General features: G+C 45.4%; 1 protein-coding gene across 1 annotated transcript in view; it reads right to left on the bottom strand.

The window, feature by feature from the left end:
- Positions 1 to 5186: 5186 nt before the first annotated feature.
- The window catches only part of ankrd50l (ankyrin repeat domain 50-like), a 42689-nt gene continuing 25616 nt past the window's right edge, over positions 5187 to 22259 (bottom strand). The window contains exons 3-4 of the mRNA XM_045707548.2: positions 7271 to 10787; positions 5187 to 6793 (exon numbers count right to left, since the gene is read on the bottom strand). Of these exons, the coding sequence (XP_045563504.1) occupies positions 7285 to 10787 (3503 nt within the window). The 3' untranslated portion in view covers positions 5187 to 6793; positions 7271 to 7284. The remainder of the gene's footprint in view (positions 6794 to 7270; positions 10788 to 22259) is intronic.

Genomic DNA, 22259 nt, shown 5'->3' with positions numbered 1-22259 from the left:
ATCAATACAACTTCAGCTTTTCATGTTTTTTTTATAGCAGCTTTTGGCTTGCTTTGCACTCAGTTCAACTCAGCACCTCCACCCTAAATAATTTCTGTACTGCGTAGGCTTAAATAAATCCTTCAGACTCCATCTGGTCCTACAGATATGACCCAATTCCAGCCTTCAAGCGTCACAAGACACCTTTCCCGAGCTGGTGAAGCTTGTAATTATGAACGTGAAGAGCAAGGTGAGAGAGCGTGAGGTAATATGTCAAACATCCGAGGCAACCAGGGTAATGAGACACAAACCGGTTCCACCTGTCCTCCACATGAACTGCTTCTGCATGTGTACAGTAATAATAAAATAAATCATTTGGTAGGTGCTTACATTTTATCCTTTTTCCACGCATGAATTTCAAATGTGCTTTTTGCATATTCCAAACTCTCCCTGAGACATAGGTCATAGGAAGGGTTCAGCAATTATCAACAGCAACTCTGGAGCAATTAAGGGTAAAAACCCTTGCTCAAGGGAAGCATTGACAGATTTCACATCTCGTTGGTGCAGGGATTTGAACCAAAAACCTTTCGGTTACTCGCCCAACGCTCTAAACGCTAGGTTACCTGCCACCCTAAACAGGAAATACCGGGAGACCTTGTGAACCACTACATTACAGTAAGAAAGCAGGGAGCAAGACCGTGTGCTATTTTCTTATATAAATATCATCTTCCCATAACAATCACTGCCTCTCCTCTTTGACACACGCTGGTCTTTGTCCCAACTGCTGAAATCAATAAAGGTTAAATCTGTACTCTCACACCTGTATCAAGTCTCAATAAGGATCATGCTCTCATTGAATTCTACAAGTCGATAGTGTATGAGTTGGGCAAATATACCAAAAAAATTATAAAACGGGGAGAGGTGGCATAGTTGTTCATGTTAATGTCTTTGTCAAACAATCATGGTGGTAGCGCTAACTCCTAGCTACAGGCATAACCAGTAGACGGACGATGATCTAGCGGTGACTGGCCTCTGTGTCTGTCTCTGGAGGACTGATGTAAAGTTCTTGTTTTCACGTGTTAGCGCTTCACACATACATGACAAGTAAGACATCAGTATGCATTAGATGAGTCAACACCAAGTCTAAAATATGAATCATTCAGAAGTATCACTCCCCTCGACAGACAGGCAGACAGACAGACAGACAGACAGACAGACAGACAGACAGAGATCAAACACACCGCTTCCTCGCTCTCAGCCTGGCCTCTATGCAGTAAACACCTCAGCACTGCACTCAACTCTCGATTCACACTTTATCGCCTGGCTGAATGTAAAGTGCCTTGATTGCAGTATTTTGTGGGAGTGGGGAGCTAGCCTGTGTACTGTAAAAAAAAACAATAAAACTGTAGCTACTTCCCAGCGAGCTCTTCCCAGTCCAGGGTTAAGAACACAGAAACCTCCACTCAACCCTCTGTTGGAGCGAGGGGAAGGCGATGGGGCCAGTCAAATTCCTACTGTAAAATACTGTCCTGTTGCGTAGATAGAGGTCTCAGCTATTAAGGCATTAGGAGGCATACTACTCACTCTGTGTCAGTTACTGTATATTATTCTGTATTCAGCACTGTGACTGGCAGCCCTGGGGCAGTCTGTTTTTATTTCACTTTCAAGAGGAGGCCGTGAAGCCAGTTAATCAGGCTGGCAGTGAATCCAGTTACTGAGGCTGGCAGTGAAGCCAGTTACTGAGGCTGGCAGTGAAGCCAGTTACTGAGGCTGGCAGTGAAGCCAGTTACTGAGGCTGGCAGTGAAGCCAGTTACTGAGACTGGCAGTGAAGCCAGTTACTGAGGCTGGCAGTGAAGCCAATTACTGAGGCTGGCAGTGAAGCCAATTACTGAGACTGGCACCAATAAGAGGAGGAAGTGAGGAGACACTTTGAAAACCCTCTTCGGAGGTGTTGACTCTCCTTCTCCACTTACAAATGATGTTTACATAGTGGAATCACAAAATACATTTATAAGTATAGGTGATAAAACCTAATGTATCTAATTGTCAAGACATGTTATAGATAAAAGGATACGCTTTTCTGTGCGTGCTTTTCTCCTTGGGGAAAATAACAGTTTATTGAAAGGGGGTGTGGCAGGTTTGTAAACACCTCCGCGCTAGTCGGCAGTATACTCTGGCGTAGGTGCATCCTCTGCAGAAGTAGGTAATCGAGGAGGTGAAACTACTAGTCTATTGACACTCTCCTCGTCCACTTATCGGTTTCCGGATCAAGGATGAGAGAAGAACAGACTTTTGCCCAGTTGAGAATCTCCCCAGATGATATAAAGTACCAGTCAAAAGTTTGGACACACCTACTCATTTAAAGGTTTTTCTTTACTTTTACTATTTTCTACATTGTAGAATAATAGTGAAGATATCAAAACTATGAAATAACACATATGGAATCATGTAGTAACCAAAAAAAGTGTTTAAAAAAAATCTAAATATATTTTAGATTCTTGAATGAGTAGGTGTGTCCAAACTTTTGACTGGTAATGTATGTATGTATGTATGTATGTGTATATATATATATATATCTGAGGCTACCGACTGGTTGAATTAATGTTGTTTCAATGTAATTTGTCAACGTGTTATGTGTAAAATGCATTGGACTTGAAAAAAGTAATCAACCAGTACTATTTATCATCTCATTTCAACCAGCTAAACACTTCCACTTAAATACAATGACTTAACATGACTAGCAGGTTAGTACATCAATCAGATGTCAACATAATCATCAGATGTATGTACATGTACATGTAGAAATTGCATTGGAAATGCCACGTAACCCCCCCCCCCCCACCCAATTAAAAAAAAATACTGTTGAATTTCATATATGATTAGACATACACGACATGACCAAATGTATGTAGACAACTGCTTGTCCAACATCTCATTCCAAAATCATGGATATTAATATGGAGTTGGTCCCCCCCCCTTTGCTGCTATAACAGCCTCCACTCTTCTGGGAAGGCTTTCCACTAGATGTTAGAACATTGCTGCAGGGACTTGCTACCATTCAGCCACAAGAGCATTAGTGAGGTCAGGCACTGATTAAGCCTGGCTCGCAGTCGACGTTCCAATTCATTCCAAAAGGTGTTTCGATAGGGTTGAGGTCAGGGCTCTGTGCAGGTCAGTCAAGTTCTTCCACACCGATCTCGACAAACCATTTTTGTATGGACCTCGATTTGTGCACGGGGGCATTGTCATGCTGAAACAGGAAAAGGCCTTTCCCAAACTGTTGCCACAAAGTTGGAAGCACAGACCATTATTCCTCCTCCACCAAACTTTGCAGTTGGCACTATGCATTGGGGCAGGTAGCATTCTCCTGGCATCCGCCAAACCCAGATTCATTCGTCGGACTGCCAGATGGTGAAGCGTGATTCATCACTCCAGAGAACGGGTTTCCACTGCTCCAGAGTCCAACGGCAGCGAGCTTTATACCACTCCAGCCGACGCTTGACATTGCGTATGGTGATCTTAGGCTTGTGTGCGGCTACTCCGCCATGGAAACCCATTTCATGACGTTCCTGACGAACAGTTCTTGTGTTGACGTTGCTTCCAGAGGCAGTTTGGAACTCAGAAGTGAGTGTTGCAAAAGAGAACAGACGATTTTTACACACTTCAGCACTTGGGGGTGCCGTTTTGTGAGCTAGTGAGCTAGGCCTACCACTTTGCGACTGAGCCGTTGTTGCTCTGAGACGTTTCCACTTCACAATAACAGCACTTACGGTTGACCGGGGCAGCTCTCGCTGGGCAGAAATTTGATGAACTGACTTGTTGGAAAGGTGGTATCCTATGACAGTGCCACGTTGAACATCACTGAGCTCCTCAGTAAGGCCATTCTACTGCCAATGTTTGTCTATGGAGATTGCATGGCTGTGTGCTCGATTTCATACACCTGTCAGCAACAGGTCAGTACCTGTCAGCACACACACACACATATATACATACACACATACATATACATATATATACATAGTGTATGTTATTTGACCTTGTTTATTTATAGGGGTAATGGTAACTACTTCTAAACTTCCAAAGATCCAATCAACCATGGATGAACGATAGGCAGATGTCAACCTCCGAAATGTACATTCACATACAACTTGTGTAACAAAATGAATTACTTTTCAACTAGTCAATGTTTAAGCAGCCTACACAAAATGAGCTGAAGCTGCTCAGTGTCTAAATGTGTTGACATGATAGCTCAGCTGAAATGTCCACAGTTTGTTTCCAAAGCTACGCAGGATACATAGAGGTAAGCGTCCATCTGGATGGCAGACATTACGTCTCATATACCAGTAGGAATCACTGTTCAGTCAGGAATCGTTGTCGACTGTGGCTTCACACATTTTCATTTCAATATACTGTTACCTCTATTATTTAGGTTGATGGCATGACGGTGATTCATTTTACTCTCAACATTGAAACAAGGTGAAATAAATACCTAATCAAATATAAAATGTTTCATAATTTCAACCACTCAATGAGTATACCTACCAACCCCCAGAACAGCCTATGAAAGCGTTCCACAGGGATGCATGTTGACTCCAATTGTGTCCAGTTGGCTGGATGTTCTTTGGGTGGTGGACCGTTCTCGATACACACAGGAAACTGTTGAGTGAAAAACCCAGCAGCCTTTGCAGTTTTTATTTTTATTTTTTTTAAACAAACCGGTGCACCTGGTACCTATCATCATATCCCGTTCAAAGGCACTTCAATCTTTTGTCTTCACCCTCTTCACCCTCTGAATGGCACACGTACACAATCCATGTCTCAATTGTCTCAGGGCTTAAAAAGTCCTTCTTTAACCTGTCGTCTCCACTTCATCTACACTGATTGAAGTGGATTGAACCAGGGACATTAGTAAGGGATCATAGCTTTCACCTGGATTCACCTGGTCAGTCTACGTCAAAGAAAGAGCAGGTGTTCCTAATGTGTTGTCCACTCAGTGTCTATTGAATATAGGATACAAAATATGTTTTACATTTCTATGTGGAATTGTATACATAGTTCTTGCTAATTATGTTGAAATTAGATTGATTTAACCTGACTAACATTGTTATTACACATTATTATATCAATGTATTGAAGTTGAAGTTTTACCCTCATTTCACTGTTTACAACGCTGGTTGAAAAATGAGACGAAAACAGCACTGGTTGATTACTTTTTTCAAATCCAAAATGTATTTTCCACGTTGATTCAACATCACAATACGTTGACACTACATTGAAACAACAGTGATTCTACCAGTGGGTTCACTCTCTGTAGCTGAAGAGAAGCTTTCAGGGCAGCAACCTTCCTGACCTGCTGCATCTCTGATGTGCATGAGGAATGGTCCGTGAGGAAACCATGTCTCTTTCATGTCTCTTTCATCTCGGTCTTTGTGACGCAAACATGCTATCTATAACACCTCCGTCTCGTTCCACAGATGCAAGCTGTACACTAAGAGTACAGGCCCACGCTAACACACACACACACACACACACACACACACACACACACACACACACACACACAAACCTCAAAATGTGTTTGACATTAGTTACAGCACGTCTGCAATTTTAATTAAAGAACGCCATTATGCTTTCAAATAGGAACAAAATGGTAACAAGAACAAGTGGAAGTACTTAGGCCAGATCAATGATTTAAAATGAATAGCTAAACTCCTACCTTCTGTCTTTCTAATCTATTTTTAGATTTATGTCATCATTAGCAGTCCCTTCCAACAGCATTAGCCAGAGTGTGCTAGAGCATTCTGCCTGCTGGTTGGTTAATGTCATAAACATAGCAGCATTTCAACAGCATTGTAGACTAGGCTTTTGGTAGGACTGCGGTCTTTTCTGCTGACTTGTATGGCTCGTGGCCGCCATAGATGCATGTTGACAGACTCCAAGCCGTCATAGATGCACGTCGACAGACTCCAAGCTGGTAATACCTGCCATGTCCCGGGGTTTTAAAAGTAGAGAGAGCAAAACTCTGGAGGAGATCAAGGCATCAATAGTGCCCTCACACAAGCAGTAGAATCGTTGCTTTCAAAACAGCTACGGCGTGAAAAAGAGTTCCTATATATAAAAAAACCAATCTTAAGTCCTGTGTGAGTGTGTTGTCGTGGGACTCCTTGCCCATCTAGTCTCAGCGAGAGCCCTTTCACACGTCTATTATGGCTGTTCTGTGGTGGTTTCAAATGAATGCTTTTCATCCACCGTAGAGTAGAAAAGTCCATTGATGATTGGTAAAGCGTCAAACCCTGGTGAGACCACAGCCCTGTGTTGGGCCTGTGTGTCACAGAATTGTCACACACACACTCTCTCTCTGGTCTGTTACTGTGTGTCAGAACTGTCACACACACTCTGGTCTGTCTCTGTGGGGTAGATCAGCAGGAGGGTGGACTGACAGCTCCTCTCCATCCGACTTGTCCATGGCACTCATGACAATGTCAACTACACTGAAGAGAAGAGGCAAGGCTTTGTGTCTGAGGAATGTGTGTGTGTGTGTGTGTGTGTGTGTGTGTGTGTGTGTGTGTGTGTGTGTGTGTGTGTGTGTGTGTCCGCTATTTAGTGACAGCTGCTCAAAACAGGCGACGGAAAAAGTCTGGAATGTAAAACGGCATTGAAGTCTTTCAGTCTCTCCATTCTTTCTCTGGTCCGCTGAGCTGAAGGCGGAGAGGGTGGGGATGAGAGAGAAGCCCCCTTCCGCTCTCATCTGACCCGTAAGAACCATTATCCATTCTGAAAAACGGACCCTTGAACTCCACGTCCACCTAGAACCTACAACAGAGAATGCTGTCATTAAAATGCCAGGAATTCCTTCAAATGTACCACCTGAAAGGACAGGACACTGCTGAAAGGACAGGACATGGTTTGGGACGTGCCATCCTTGAGAGGTCACGGTGTAATGAAGCTCTGGTTTTAAATATAATATAATACCACTGTAGACTTGATTTTAACTCTGGGGAAGATCAATGTGATGAAAAAAAAAAAAAAGGATGGAAAGTAACACCAACTGGTGTCCAAATAACAGTTGCTTTTGAGTAGGAAGTTAGTGAGAATTGATTTCTGACGTAACAGTTCACTACATTCAGCATCTCTTAAGACAATGAAGGAAAACACCAGGGTCCCTTAAGTTTGGAATATACTAATAATAATAATATAATATAATATAATAATATAACACTTTATAAGCCTCTGTCTCACAGCTTTTACAGTTAGTCAACTCTCTTTGGTGACCAGACAGACAGTACTCACTGTTAGGTCAAAGTTCACAGGGGCGTCTCCCTCTTGTATAAGGCAGCGCTGGTGGGCCCTTCAAACTGCAGCTTGATGGCCTGTTTCAGGTTGAGCTGGGGGTCCGTGGTCGTCATGACCACCATGCAGGGAGGAGATAAGGCACTACCAGGGGTTATAGACATTTTCTGGTTCTCCTCCCATGTCTCTCTCTGAGCCGGGCTCTGGACCTGGTAGGGGTAGCCCATAGGGAGACTGTCCCTGTTTTTGGGGCCATCTTGTCCAGGCGTCACTCCTAGAGAAGCCATGACAGAGTTCCACCTCCCCCCTCCATACTGGATCAGGCTGGGGGGATTGTGTTTACTGGGATAGTCGAACCCTGCTGGGTAGCCTTTGTAAGTCTGTTCAGAGTCATGCACCATGGCCGTGACTGTGCAGAGGGTGGGTGGAGGAGGGCTGGCCTTAGGGCATTGGGCCCTGTGGCTGGTTCCTTGCAGGCTGCCACGGGCGGAGCCGGGCGGAGGCAGGGTGGAGTGGCGGGAGCGGCAGCGTGGAAGGGAGTGCTGTTGGATCTGCTGGGTGAAGGACAGGCTGTCAGCGGGGACGGTCTGCACCGTGGCCTGGGAGTGGGCTGTGGAGGAGGATGTCTGGGAGCTCTGGATGGAGTGGAAATGCTCGGCTGTGGAGCCTGGAGAGCAGGAGGCTGAGGAGGTGCTAGCCCCATGATGACGCCCTGCCTGGGCCACGTTACTCCCTGAGCAGGCGGAGGACGGGCTCTTCACAGCGGATGACCGTGGCGACAGGGTGTTGGACGGGGGCAGACGAACTGAGTACGGTTTGGCTCCGTAGCTCTCCAGCAGCCTGACGATAGTGAAGTGACCCCTCTTCCCGGCCACCTTCACGGGGCTGCGGCCGTACTTGTCTATGTGGTCTGGGTTGGCCCCTCCCTCCAGTAGCATGGTAACGATATTGGCATGGCCCTCCTGAGCCGCGATGCTCAGTGCTGTGGCCCCCTGCTGGCGGCAGGCCAGATCCACGTTGATCCCCCTGACCTCCAGGAGCAGACGACCAGGTTCAACATGACCCCGCCAGGCTACGGAGTGCAAGGGGGGTCGTCCCTCCCCGTCCTGGGTGTTAGGGTCTGCCCCATGGCTCAACAGCAGCCCCACTGCCTCCAGGTTGCCCTGCCAGGAGGCCACGTGCAGCGCCGTGCGCCCCTCCCCGTCCCGGGACTCCAGGGGCACGCCCCCTTTCTCCATGATGAGGGCAGCGATGTCCAGATGTCCCTCCAGCACCAGGAGGTAGAGCAGTGGGCGGCCCTCTGCGTCCCGTACGTCCGTGTCCGTGCCCCGCCTCATCAGTAGCTCCACCACCTCAGCGTGGCCCTCCAGGGCGGCGGCGCTCAGCGCAGAGTGGCCGTCGTACGCCCGGTGGTCGATGAGCGAGCGGCGGTCCAACAGAAGCCTCACCGTGCCACAGTGGCCCTCCTGCGCGGCCAGGATGAGGGGCGTCCGTCCCTCGATGTCCATTTCTCCAACCCGCACCATGCTCCCACGCTCTGTCAGGACGGCACAGACCCCCCGGTGGCCCTCGCAGGCGGCGGCGTGCAGAGGGGTCCAGCCCAGATCGTCTTTATGGTTCTCATCCAGCCCTCGGTCCAGAAGTGCTCTGACCACCTCCACGCTGCCCCGTGCTGCTGCCAGGCTCAGAGCTGTACGACCCTCCCCATCGATGCCATCCACCGCCGCGCCCCAGAACAGCACCCTGCCCACTGTCGCGGAATGGCCCATTGCGGCAGCCGCCAACAGCGGGGTGACGGCAGCAGAAGCGGCGGCGTGTGGCCCGGCGCTCTCGTCTACGTCGGCCCCGGCCTCTAACAACAGTTCTACCACTTCCTCATGACCTTCATACGCCGCCAGCAGCAGAGGGGTCATCCCATCCTGGTCCCTGTGCTCCGGGTCCGCCCCTCGCTCCAACAGCAGGCTGGCCACTTCGCCGTAACCTTTGACTCCAGCCGCTGTGGGCACACAGAGAGCAGCCACTGACAGGGCAGTACGGCCGTCTCCATCGGCCAGGTCGACCTCTGCCCCGTGGTCCAGCAGGATCTCTACCGCCTCCCGATGGCCCATGTAGGCGGCGGCAATCAGTGGCGTGCGGCCCTCCCGGTCGACCATGTCCACCTGCGCCCCGTGGTCCAGCAGAGTGAGGAGGATCTCCTCGTGACCCCCCCAGGCCGCCGCCCTCAGCGCCGATCGGCCTTCAGCATCACACCCGTCCACGTCCGCCCCTGCATCCAGGAGGAGGTGCACGGCCTCGGTGTGACCCCCCCAGGCCGCTGACCGTAAGGCCGTCCAGCCCTCGCTGTCTGCATGCTCCACCATCCCCACGCCGGCCTCCGGCTCCAGACCCCTGGCCCAGTCCAGCAGCATCCCCAGTACCCTGACATGGCCCTGCCTGGCAGACAGCGTTAAGGGAGTCTGGCCCTGGTGGTCACTGATCAGAGGGTCAGCCCCTCGGGACAGGAGTAGGTCGGTCACGTCAGCTGAGCCTGCATGGGCCGCACTGGCCAGGAGGGTGCGTCCGTCTGTGGGGTCGGCCCTGTTCACGCTGACCCCGCTGTCCAGTAGCACCCTCACTGTGTCCTGCCTCTCTAGCGCCTGCCCGATGATTGTCCCCCCCCCTCCTGCACAGTGTACCCCCACGCTGGGGCCTCCATCTGGGGCACAGGAGGGAGGGAACACCCCACTCTTCATCAGCAGCTGGAGGACTTCCTGCCTGACCAGGACAGGGGGCTGAGAGGCACGGGAAGAGGGGGAAAAGGGGCTAGTCAGAGGGGGCACATCAGCCCACAACAGCCACAGGGCCAGGAGGGCAGGGTTGTCCTTGTGCATGCCTGAGCTGACCAGGTGCGAGCCCATCTGACAGGTGTCCTCAGTGTTAAGGTGTGGGGCGCGGAGGGTGAGAGCCATGGCCAGCATGGTGTGTCCCTCAGACACACTACACAGATACTTCTGAGTGCAGTACTTCACGTCCGTCAGCCACTCTGCAAAACTAGTGTGGAACAGGAGCTTTCTGCCTCCCGGCCCGTCGATGAGCAGCGTGGACAGAGCCCGTAGCCTGTTCTGGAAGTCCAGAGGGCTGAGGGACATGTCCTGGGTCCAGGTGGCGGTGTAGATCTCCTGGGTAGTGAGAGGCCTAGGGGAGGCCAGGAGGGCGTTGAGGAGGGGCCTGACTTGGAGGAACAGGCCCCTGGGGAAGACTCTCTGACAGAGCCACAGGTAGAGGCCGTTGAGGGTCCCGGGGATGTCCCGGATCTCCCGGAGCCCCACCAAGGCCCCCGCCACGCCGTCTAGAACGCGTTCCAGGAACAGGAAGCAGCCACCACTCTTGATGTGCAGCAGGTTGAGCATGTCGGCCGTCTCGGGGGTCAGCTGACGGCGGAGCGCCCCTTCCTGGTCCAGCCTCCGCAGGATATAGTGCTGCACGTCACGCACCGGCGCAGGCTTACGCAGATCGTCCAGACACAGCTTACGGAAACCTACCGAGAGGAGGGAGCAACAGAGAGAGACAGAGAGAGAGGGACAGAGAGAGAGGGACAGAGAGAGAGAGAGAGACAGAGAGAGAGAGACAGAGAGAGAGAGACAGAGAGAGAGAGACAGAGAGAGAGAGAGACAGAGAGACAGAGACAGAGAGACAGAGAGAGAGGGACAGAGAGAGAGGGACAGAGAGAGAGGGACAGAGAGAGAGACAGAGAGCGAGAGAGAGAGAGAGAGAGAGACACTGTCACTTAATGTAACTTTAGAACCAGGGGCGGAAATCGCGGGGGGGACGGGGGGGACACGGCCCCCCCATCCTGGGAAAAATATGATTTGTCCCCCCCAATATATCACTGAAACATAACTATGTAATTTAAATAATATTAATAATACGCAATGAAAGCAATTGTGCTGATTATAAACACTTAACAGCACGTTTTTAAGTTTCAAAAGATTGCGACCCCCCACCCTTTTCCTCACAATGGTTTGATCCACTGGCAAGGTAACAGAGGGGTCGTAGCCACTGTCTGAAAGGCACTCAATGAACGTAACTGACGTGAGGTTAATCCAGTCAATCGCGCACACACACTAGCTGAATATGCACAGCTAGCGCGCAAATATTAACTATTAAGCTAGCTAGTACCTATTCCATTTATGTGGCCTCGTCAAAGATGGAATCTTTGCTATGGTCAATTTATTCCGAGATCAGCATGCAGATGACGTAAGTTAGTGCTTCAAAGTCCCTGTGATAAGGTTAGCGATAAACTGATTTAACCCAGGTAGCAAAGATTATAGCAAACACCACTGAAACTGAATTGGTGTTCGCAAGCTTTGCAAATTCAGCTATTGTTGGAAGCCAGCCAATATGAAACAAACTATTACAATTACAAAAGGTTGCAGCATATGTTGTGTAAATGGTGAACTCATACAGCTGTCAACTCTTGTCATTTTAATCCGTTTCACATTTGCTAGCTACCTTTTAGATCGAAGCCCAAATAGAATGATAAAAGATAAGATGATAGAAGCCCATCTCCTACTGTAAATAACCAACACACTGTGTGTGTGTGTAGCCAGCCAGCCAGGTAGAAAAATGGCAGAAAAATAAAAGACGGACATCAGAGTATTTTTCAGTACACCAAAACACAAAGTAAGAACCCTAGTAGCCTAATATCTCAAAGACTAGTTGATAAAATGTTCATAAGAAAGAAATGAAATTCTAATGGAAATGTTTCACAATGATGTCATTAGGCAGAGCAGGCAACAGATTGCACACAGACAGCAGAGTTGGGGACAGATATGCAGGGACAGACTGGCAGAGACAGGGAGTCTCAGGTAAGTTTGTTGAGTCTTTGTTTGGCAACATTATGAAAGGTTCTCCATTTTTTTTACTTGTAAAATAGGAACATAATTGGAAAATGCCATGGATACCCCCACTCTCAACTTAAACTGGTGACTGAACTAAGATTTGTTAAAGGCAATGGTATTGCTGTTGTGAATAGTTGTGTAGTTTTGGGTACCGGTAGTTAGGAGTACGGCAAACACCTTATTTCTTTGGTTCCTCAATATACATTTACCATATTACAATGTAGGCTATGTGTTACAGCACTACTTTTGGTGTCCCCCTCAGGAATTGCTCTTGAGAAAATGTCATGTAATTGTCCCCCCCAAAGTTGATATCAGATTTTCGCCCCTGTTTAGAACAAACATTAGCTACTTCAGGAAGAGATATTGGACTGTAGAAACAGATATATAAAAGGTGTGGAGTAGCAGCATTCAGCTTCAGTCAGCCAGAGGGATATCTAGACTACCATATACTGGTATTGGATTCACACTTCCATGTTTCACTGTTGGTACCACAGAGATATTTAGTGGTGTTAAGCAGTGTGTGGTGGAAATCTCTCCTCCTCTCCAGCACAGACGTGTTCAGATGTTCCCCACCCTATAGTAATGGCAGCATGGTGTTCTTCTGCGTTCTAAAAACAACTACATTTGATCCTGTGTGGTTACTGAACACTACATCAAGCATTCAGCACGCCTGGAAAAAAGGACAGAAACACAACGGTTTGTCATCCGTCGTTTTGTTGATTAACTATTAACACCCTTTCTGTTCTAGCACTCACACTCTTTGACTTGGCTGATAGCAACTTTTCCCTCGATATAGCATCTTACTGCGTACGGCCCAGTACATCACCGGGGCCAAGCTTCCTGCCATCCAGGACCTCTCTATACCAGGCGGTGTCAGAGGAAGGCCCTAAGAATTCTCAAAGACCCCAGCCACCCTAGTCATAGACTGTTCTTCCTGCTACCGCACGGCAAGCAGTACCGGAGCACCAAGTCTAGGACCAAGAGGCTTCTAAACAGCTTCTACCCTCAAACCATAAGACTCCTGAACATCTAATCAATTGGTTCCCCAGACTATTTGCATTGCCCCCCCCCCCCCCCCCACACTGCTGCTACTCTCTGTTGTTATCATCTATGCATAGTCACTTTAACAACTCTACCTACATGTACATATTACCTTGACTAACCGGTGCCCCTGCACATTGTCTCTGTACCGGTACCCCGCCCCCCTGTATATAGTCTCGCTATTGTTATTTCACTGCTGCTCTTTAATTACTTGTTACTTTTACTTCTTATCTGTATTTTTTTTTTAACTGCATTGTTGGTTAAAGGGCTTGTAAGTAAGCATTTCACTGTGAGGTCTACTACACCTGTTGTATTCAGCATTTCACTGTAAGGTCTACTACACCTGTTGTATTCAGCATTTCACTGTGAGGTCTACACCTGTTGTATTCAGCATTTCACTGAAAAGGTCTACTACACCTGTTGTATTCAGCATTTCACTGTAAGGTTTACTACACCTGTTGTATTCAGCATTTCACTGTGAGGTCTACTACACCTGTTGTATTCAGCATTTCACTGTGAGGTCTACTACACCTGTTGTATTCAGCATTTCACTGTAAGGTCTACTACACCTGTTGTATTCAGCATTTCACTGTGAGGTCTACTACACCTGTTGTATTCAGCATTTCACTGTAAGGTCTACTACACCTGTTGTATTCAGCATTACACTGTAAGGTCTACTACACTTGTTGTATTCAGCATTTCACTGTAAGGTCTACTACACCTGTTGTATTCAGCATTTCACTGTGAGGTCTACTACACCTGTTGTATTCAGCATTTCACTGTGAGGTCTACTACACCTGTTGTATTCAGCATTTCACTGTGAGGTCTACTACACCTGTTGTATTCAGCATTTCACTGTGAGGTCTACTACACCTGTTGTATTCAGCATTTCACTGTAAGGTCTACTACACCTGTTGTATTCAGCATTTCACTGTGAGGTCTACTACACCTGTTGTATGTTAGCGTTTCACTGTAAGGTCTACTACACCTGTTGTATTCAGCATTTCACTGTAAGGTCTACTACACCTGTTGTATTCAGCATTTCATTGTGAGGTCTACACCTGTTGTATTCAGCATTTCACTGTAAGGTCTACTACACCTGTTGTATTCAGCATTTCACTGTGAGGTCTACTACACCTGTTGTATTCAGCATTTCACTGTAAGGTCTACTACACCTGTTGTATTCAGCATTTCACTGTAAGGTCTACTACACCTGTTGTATTCAGAATTTCACTGTAAAGGTCTACTACACCTGTTGTATTCAGCATTTCACTGTGAGGTCTACTACACCTGTTGTATTCAGCATTTCACTGTGAGGTCTACTACACCTGTTGTATTCAGCATTTCACTGTGAGGTCTACTACACCTGTTGTATTCAGCATTTCACTGTAAGGTCTACTACACCTGTTGTATTCAGCATTTCACTGTGAGGTCTACTACACCTGTTGTATGTTAGCGTTTCACTGTAAGGTCTACTACACCTGTTGTATTCAGCATTTCACTGTAAGGTCTACTACACCTGTTGTATTCAGCATTTCACTGTGAGGTCTACACCTGTTGTATTCAGCATTTCACTGTAAGGTCTACTACACCTGTTGTATTCAGCATTTCACTGTGAGGTCTACTACACCTGTTGTATTCAGCATTTCACTGTAAGGTCTACTACACCTGTTGTATTCAGCATTTCACTGTAAGGTCTACTACACCTGTTGTATTCAGAATTTCACTGTAAAGGTCTACTACACCTGTTGTATTCAGCATTTCACTGTAAGGTCTATTACACCTGTTGTATTCAGCATTTCACTGTGAGGTCTACTACACCTGTTGTATTCAGCATTTCACTGTAAGGTCTACTACACCTGTTGTATTCAGCATTTCACTGTAAGGTCTACTACACCTGTTGTATTCAGCATTTCACTGTGAGGTCTACACCTGTTGTATTCAGCATTTCACTGTAAAGGTCTACTACACCTGTTGTATTCAGCATTTCACTGTAAAGGTCTACTACACCTGTTGTATTCAGCATTTCACTGTAAGGTCTACTACACCTGTTGTATTCAGCATTTCACTGTTAAGGTCTACTACACCTGTTGTATTCAGCATTTCACTGTAAGGTCTACTACACCTGTTGTATTCAGCATTTCACTGTAAGGTCTACTACACCTGTTGTATTCAGCATTTCACTGTAAGGTCTACTACACCTGTTGTATTCAGCATTTCACTGTAAGGTCTACTACACCTGTTGTATTCAGCATTTCACTGTAAGGTCTACTACACCTGTTGTATTCAGCATTTCACTGTAAGGTCTACAACACCTGTTGTATTCAGCATTTCACTGTAAGGTCTACCACACCTGTTGTATTCAGCATTTCACTGTAAGGTCTACTACACCTGTTGTATTGAGCATTTCACTGTAAGGTCTACTACACCTGTTGTATTCAGCATTTCACTGTGAGGTCTACTACACCTGTTGTATTCAGCATTTCACTGTAAGGTCTACTACACCTGTTGTATTCAGCATGTCACTGTAAGGTCTACCTACACCTGTTGTATTCAGCATTTCACTGTGAGGTCTACTACACCTGTTGTATTCAGCATTTCACTGTGAGGTCTACTACACCTGTTGTATTCAGCATTTCACTGTGAGGTCTACTACACCTGTTGTATTCAGCATTTCACTGTAAGGTCTACTACACCTGTTGTATTCAGCATTACACTGTAAGGTCTACTACACTTGTTGTATTCAGCATTTCACTGTAAGGTCTACTACACCTGTTGTATTCAGCATTTCACTGTGAGGTCTACTACACCTGTTGTATTCAGCATTTCACTGTGAGGTCTACTACACCTGTTGTATTCAGCATTTCACTGTGAGGTCTACTACACCTGTTGTATTCAGCATTTCACTGTGAGGTCTACTACACCTGTTGTATTCAGCATTTCACTGTAAGGTCTACTACACCTGTTGTATTCAGCATTTCACTGTGAGGTCTACTACACCTGTTGTATGTTAGCGTTTCACTGTAAGGTCTACTACACCTGTTGTATTCAGCATTTCACTGTAAGGTCTACTACACCTGTTGTATTCAGCATTTCATTGTGAGGTCTACACCTGTTGTATTCAGCATTTCACTGTAAGGTCTACTACACCTGTTGTATTCAGCATTTCACTGTGAGGTCTACTACACCTGTTGTATTCAGCATTTCACTGTAAGGTCTACTACACCTGTTGTATTCAGCATTTCACTGTAAGGTCTACTACACCTGTTGTATTCAGAATTTCACTGTAAAGGTCTACTACACCTGTTGTATTCAGCATTTCACTGTGAGGTCTACTACACCTGTTGTATTCAGCATTTCACTGTGAGGTCTACTACACCTGTTGTATTCAGCATTTCACTGTGAGGTCTACTACACCTGTTGTATTCAGCATTTCACTGTAAGGTCTACTACACCTGTTGTATTCAGCATTTCACTGTGAGGTCTACTACACCTGTTGTATGTTAGCGTTTCACTGTAAGGTCTACTACACCTGTTGTATTCAGCATTTCACTGTAAGGTCTACTACACCTGTTGTATTCAGCATTTCACTGTGAGGTCTACACCTGTTGTATTCAGCATTTCACTGTAAGGTCTACTACACCTGTTGTATTCAGCATTTCACTGTGAGGTCTACTACACCTGTTGTATTCAGCATTTCACTGTAAGGTCTACTACACCTGTTGTATTCAGCATTTCACTGTAAGGTCTACTACACCTGTTGTATTCAGAATTTCACTGTAAAGGTCTACTACACCTGTTGTATTCAGCATTTCACTGTAAGGTCTATTACACCTGTTGTATTCAGCATTTCACTGTGAGGTCTACTACACCTGTTGTATTCAGCATTTCACTGTAAGGTCTACTACACCTGTTGTATTCAGCATTTCACTGTAAGGTCTACTACACCTGTTGTATTCAGCATTTCACTGTGAGGTCTACTACACCTGTTGTATTCAGCATTTCACTGTAAGGTCTACTACACCTGTTGTATTCAGCATTTCACTGTAAAGGTCTACTACACCTGTTGTATTCAGCATTTCACTGTAAGGTCTACTACACCTGTTGTATTCAGCATTTCACTGTAAGGTCTACTACACCTGTTGTATTCAGCATTTCACTGTAAAGGTCTACTACACCTGTTGTATTCAGCATTTCACTGTAAGGTCTACTACACCTGTTGTATTCAGCATTTCACTGTAAGGTCTACTACACCTGTTGTATTCAGCATTTCACTGTAAGGTCTACTACACCTGTTGTATTCAGCATTTCACTGTAAGGTCTACTACACCTGTTGTATTCAGCATTTCACTGTAAGGTCTACTACACCTGTTGTATTCAGCATTTCACTGTAAGGTCTACTACACCTGTTGTATTCAGCATTTCACTGTAAGGTCTACCACACCTGTTGTATTCAGCATTTCACTGTAAGGTCTACTACACCTGTTGTATTGAGCATTTCACTGTAAGGTCTACTACACCTGTTGTATTCAGCATTTCACTGTGAGGTCTACTACACCTGTTGTATTCAGCATTTCACTGTAAGGTCTACTACACCTGTTGTATTCAGCATGTCACTGTAAGGTCTACCTACACCTGTTGTATTCAGCATTTCACTGTGAGGTCTACTACACCTGTTGTATTCAGCATTTCACTGTGAGGTCTACTACACCTGTTGTATTCAGCATTTCACTGAGGTCTACTACACCTGTTGTATTCAGCATTTCACTGTGAGGTCTACTACACCTGTTGTATTCAGCATTTCACTGTGAGGTCTACTACACCTGTTGTATTCAGCATTTCACTGTGAGGTCTACTACACCTGTTGTATTCAGCATTTCACTGTGAGGTCTACTACACCTGTTGTATTCAGCATTTCACTGTAAGGTCTACTACACCTGTTGTATTCAGCATTTCACTGTAAGGTCTACTACACCTGTTGTATTCAGCATTTCACTGTAAGGTCTACTACACCTGTTGTATTCAGCATTTCACTGTAAGGTCTACTACACCTGTTGTATTCAGCATTTCACTGTAAGGTCTACTACACCTGTTGTATTCAGCATTTCACTGTAAGGTCTACTACACCTGTTGTATTCAGCATTTCACTGTAAGGTCTACTACACCTGTTGTATTCAGCATTTCACTGTGAGGTCTACTACACCTGTTGTATTCAGCATTTCACTGTGAGGTCTACTACACCTGTTGTATTCAGCATTTCACTGTAAGGTCTACTACACCTGTTGTATTCAGCATTTCACTGTAAGGTCTACTACACCTGTTGTATTCAGCATTTCACTGTAAGGTCTACTACTACACCTGTTGTATTCAGCATTTCACTGTGAGGTCTACTACACCTGTTGTATTCAGCATTTCACTGTGAGGTCTACTACACCTGTTGTATTCAGCATTTCACTGTGAGGTCTACTACACCTGTTGTATTCAGCATTTCACTGTAAGGTCTACTACACCTGTTGTATTCAGCATTTCACTGTAAGGTCTACTACACCTGTTGTATTCAGCATTTCACTGTAAGGTCTACTACACCTGTTGTATTCAGTATTTCACTGTAAGGTCTACTACACCTGTTGTATTCAGCATTTCACTGTAAGGTCTACTACACCTGTTGTATTCAGTATTTCACTGTGAGGTCTACTACACCTGTTGTATTCAGCATTTCACTGTGAGGTCTACTACACCTGTTGTATTCAGCATTTCACTGTGAGGTCTACTACACCTGTTGTATGTTAGCGTTTCACTGTAAGGTCTACTACACCTGTTGTATTCAGCATTTCACTGTGAGGTCTACTACACCTGTTGTATTCAGCATTTCACTGTGAGGTCTACTACACCTGTTGTATTCAGCATTTCACTGTAAGGTCTACTACACCTGTTGTATTCAGCATTTCACTGTAAAGGTCTACTACACCTGTTGTATTCAGCATTTCACTGTAAGGTCTACTACACCTGTTGTATTCAGCATTTCACTGTGAGGTCTACTACACCTGTTGTATTCAGCATTTCACTGTAGGTCTACTACACCTGTTGTATTCAGCATTTCACTGTGAGGTCTACTACACCTGTTGTATTCAGCATTTCACTGTGAGGTCTACTACACCTGTTGTATTCAGCATTTCACTGTGAGGTCTACTACACCTGTTGTATTCAGCATTTCACTGTGAGGTCTACTACACCTGTTGTATTCAGCATTTCACTGTAAGGTCTACTACACCTGTTGTATTCAGCATTTCACTGTAAGGTCTACTACACCTGTTGTATTCAGCATTTCACTGTAAGGTCTACTACACCTGTTGTATTCAGCATTTCACTGTAAGGTCTACTACACCTGTTGTATTCAGTATTTCACTGTAAGGTCTACTACACCTGTTGTATTCAGCATTTCACTGTAAGGTCTACTACACCTGTTGTATTCAGCATTTCACTGTGAGGTCTACTACACCTGTTGTATTCAGCATTTCACTGTGAGGTCTACTACACCTGTTGTATTCAGCATTTCACTGTAAGGTCTACTACACCTGTTGTATTCAGCATTTCACTGTAAGGTCTACTACACCTGTTGTATTCAGCATTTCACTGTAAGGTCTACTACTACACCTGTTGTATTCAGCATTTCACTGTGAGGTCTACTACACCTGTTGTATTCAGCATTTCACTGTGAGGTCTACTACACCTGTTGTATTCAGCATTTCACTGTGAGGTCTACTACACCTGTTGTATTCAGCATTTCACTGTAAGGTCTACTACACCTGTTGTATTCAGCATTTCACTGTAAGGTCTACTACACCTGTTGTATTCAGCATTTCACTGTAAGGTCTACTACACCTGTTGTATTCAGTATTTCACTGTAAGGTCTACTACACCTGTTGTATTCAGCATTTCACTGTAAGGTCTACTACACCTGTTGTATTCAGCATTTCACTGTGAGGTCTACTACACCTGTTGTATTCAGCATTTCACTGTGAGGTCTACTACACCTGTTGTATTCAGCATTTCACTGTGAGGTCTACTACACCTGTTGTATTCAGCATTTCACTGAGGTCTACTACACCTGTTGTATTCAGCATTTCACTGTGAGGTCTACTACACCTGTTGTATTCAGCATTTCACTGTGAGGTCTACTACACCTGTTGTATTCAGCATTTCACTGTGAGGTCTACTACACCTGTTGTATTCAGTATTTCACTGTGAGGTCTACTACACCTGTTGTATTCAGCATTTCACTGTGAGGTCTACTACACCTGTTGTATTCAGCATTTCACTGTAAGGTCTACTACACCTGTTGTATTCAGCATTTCACTGTGAGGTCTACTACACCTGTTGTATTCAGCATTTCACTGTGAGGTCTACTACACCTGTTGTATTCAGCATTTCACTGTGAGGTCTACTACACCTGTTGTATTCAGCATTTCACTGTGAGGTCTACTACACCTGTTGTATTCAGCATTTCACTGTGAGGTCTACTACACCTGTTGTATTCAGCATTTCACTGTGAGGTCTACTACACCTGTTGTATTCAGCATTTCACTGTGAGGTCTACTACACCTGTTGTATTCAGCATTTCACTGTGAGGTCTACTACACCTGTTGTATTCAGCATTTCACTGTAAAGGTCTACTACACCTGTTGTATTCAGCATTTCACTGTAAGGTCTACTACACCTGTTGTATTCAGCATTTCACTGTAAGGTCTACTACACCTGTTATATTCAGCATTTCACTGTGAGGTCTACTACACCTGTTATATTCAGCATTTCACTGTGAGGTCTACTACACCTGTTGTATTCAGCATTTCACTGTAAGGTCTACTACACCTGTTGTATTCAGCATTTCACTGTAAGGTCTACTACACCTGTTGTATTCAGCATTTCACTGTAAGGTCTACTACACCTGTTATATTCAGCATTTCACTGTGAGGTCTACTACACCTGTTATATTCAGCATTTCACTGTGAGGTCTACTACACCTGTTGTATTCAGCATTTCACTGTAAGGTCTACTACACCTGTTGTATTCAGCATTTCACTGTAAGGTCTACTACACCTGTTGTATTCAGCATTTCACTGTAAGGTCTACTACACCTGTTGTATTCAGCATTTCACTGTTAAGGTCTACTACACCTGTTGTATTCAGCATTTCACTGTGAGGTCTACTACACCTGTTGTATTCAGCATTTCACTGTGAGGTCTACTACACCTGTTGTATTCAGCATTTCACTGTAAGGTCTACTACACCTGTTGTATTCAGCATTTCACTGTGAGGTCTACTACACCTGTTGTATTCAGCATTTCACTGTGAGGTCTACTACACCTGTTGTATTCAGCATTTCACTGTGAGGTCTACTACACCTGTTGTATTCAGCATTTCACTGTGAGGTCTACTACACCTGTTGTATTCAGTATTTCACTGTGAGGTCTACTACACCTGTTGTATTCAGCATTTCACTGTAAGGTCTACTACACCTGTTGTATTCAGCATTTCACTGTGAGGTCTACTACACCTGTTGTATTCAGCATTTCACTGTAAGGTCTACTACACCTGTTGTATTCAGCATTTCACTGTGAGGTCTACTACACCTGTTGTATTCAGCATTTCACTGTAAGGTCTACTACACCTGTTGTATTCAGCATTTCACTGTGAGGTCTACTACACCTGTTGTATTCAGCATTTCACTGTGAGGTCTACTACACCTGTTGTATTCAGCATTTCACTGTGAGGTCTACTACACCTGTTATATTCAGCATTTCACTGTGAGGTCTACTACACCTGTTATATTCAGCATTTCACTGTGAGGTCTACTACACCTGTTGTATTCAGCATTTCACTGTGAGGTCTACTACACCTGTTGTATTCAGTATTTCACTGTAAGGTCTACTACACCTGTTGTATTCAGCATTTCACTGTGAGGTCTACTACACCTGTTGTATTCAGCATTTCACTGTAAGGTCTACTACACCTGTTGTATTCAGCATTTCACTGTGAGGTCTACTACACCTGTTGTATTCAGCATTTCA

Source organism: Salmo salar, chromosome 25 (genome assembly GCF_965601325.2).
Source record: "Salmo salar chromosome 25, fSalSal1, whole genome shotgun sequence".
Lineage (NCBI taxonomy): Eukaryota > Metazoa > Chordata > Actinopteri > Salmoniformes > Salmonidae > Salmo > Salmo salar.
This window is presented reverse-complemented; position numbering and strand designations above follow the sequence as displayed.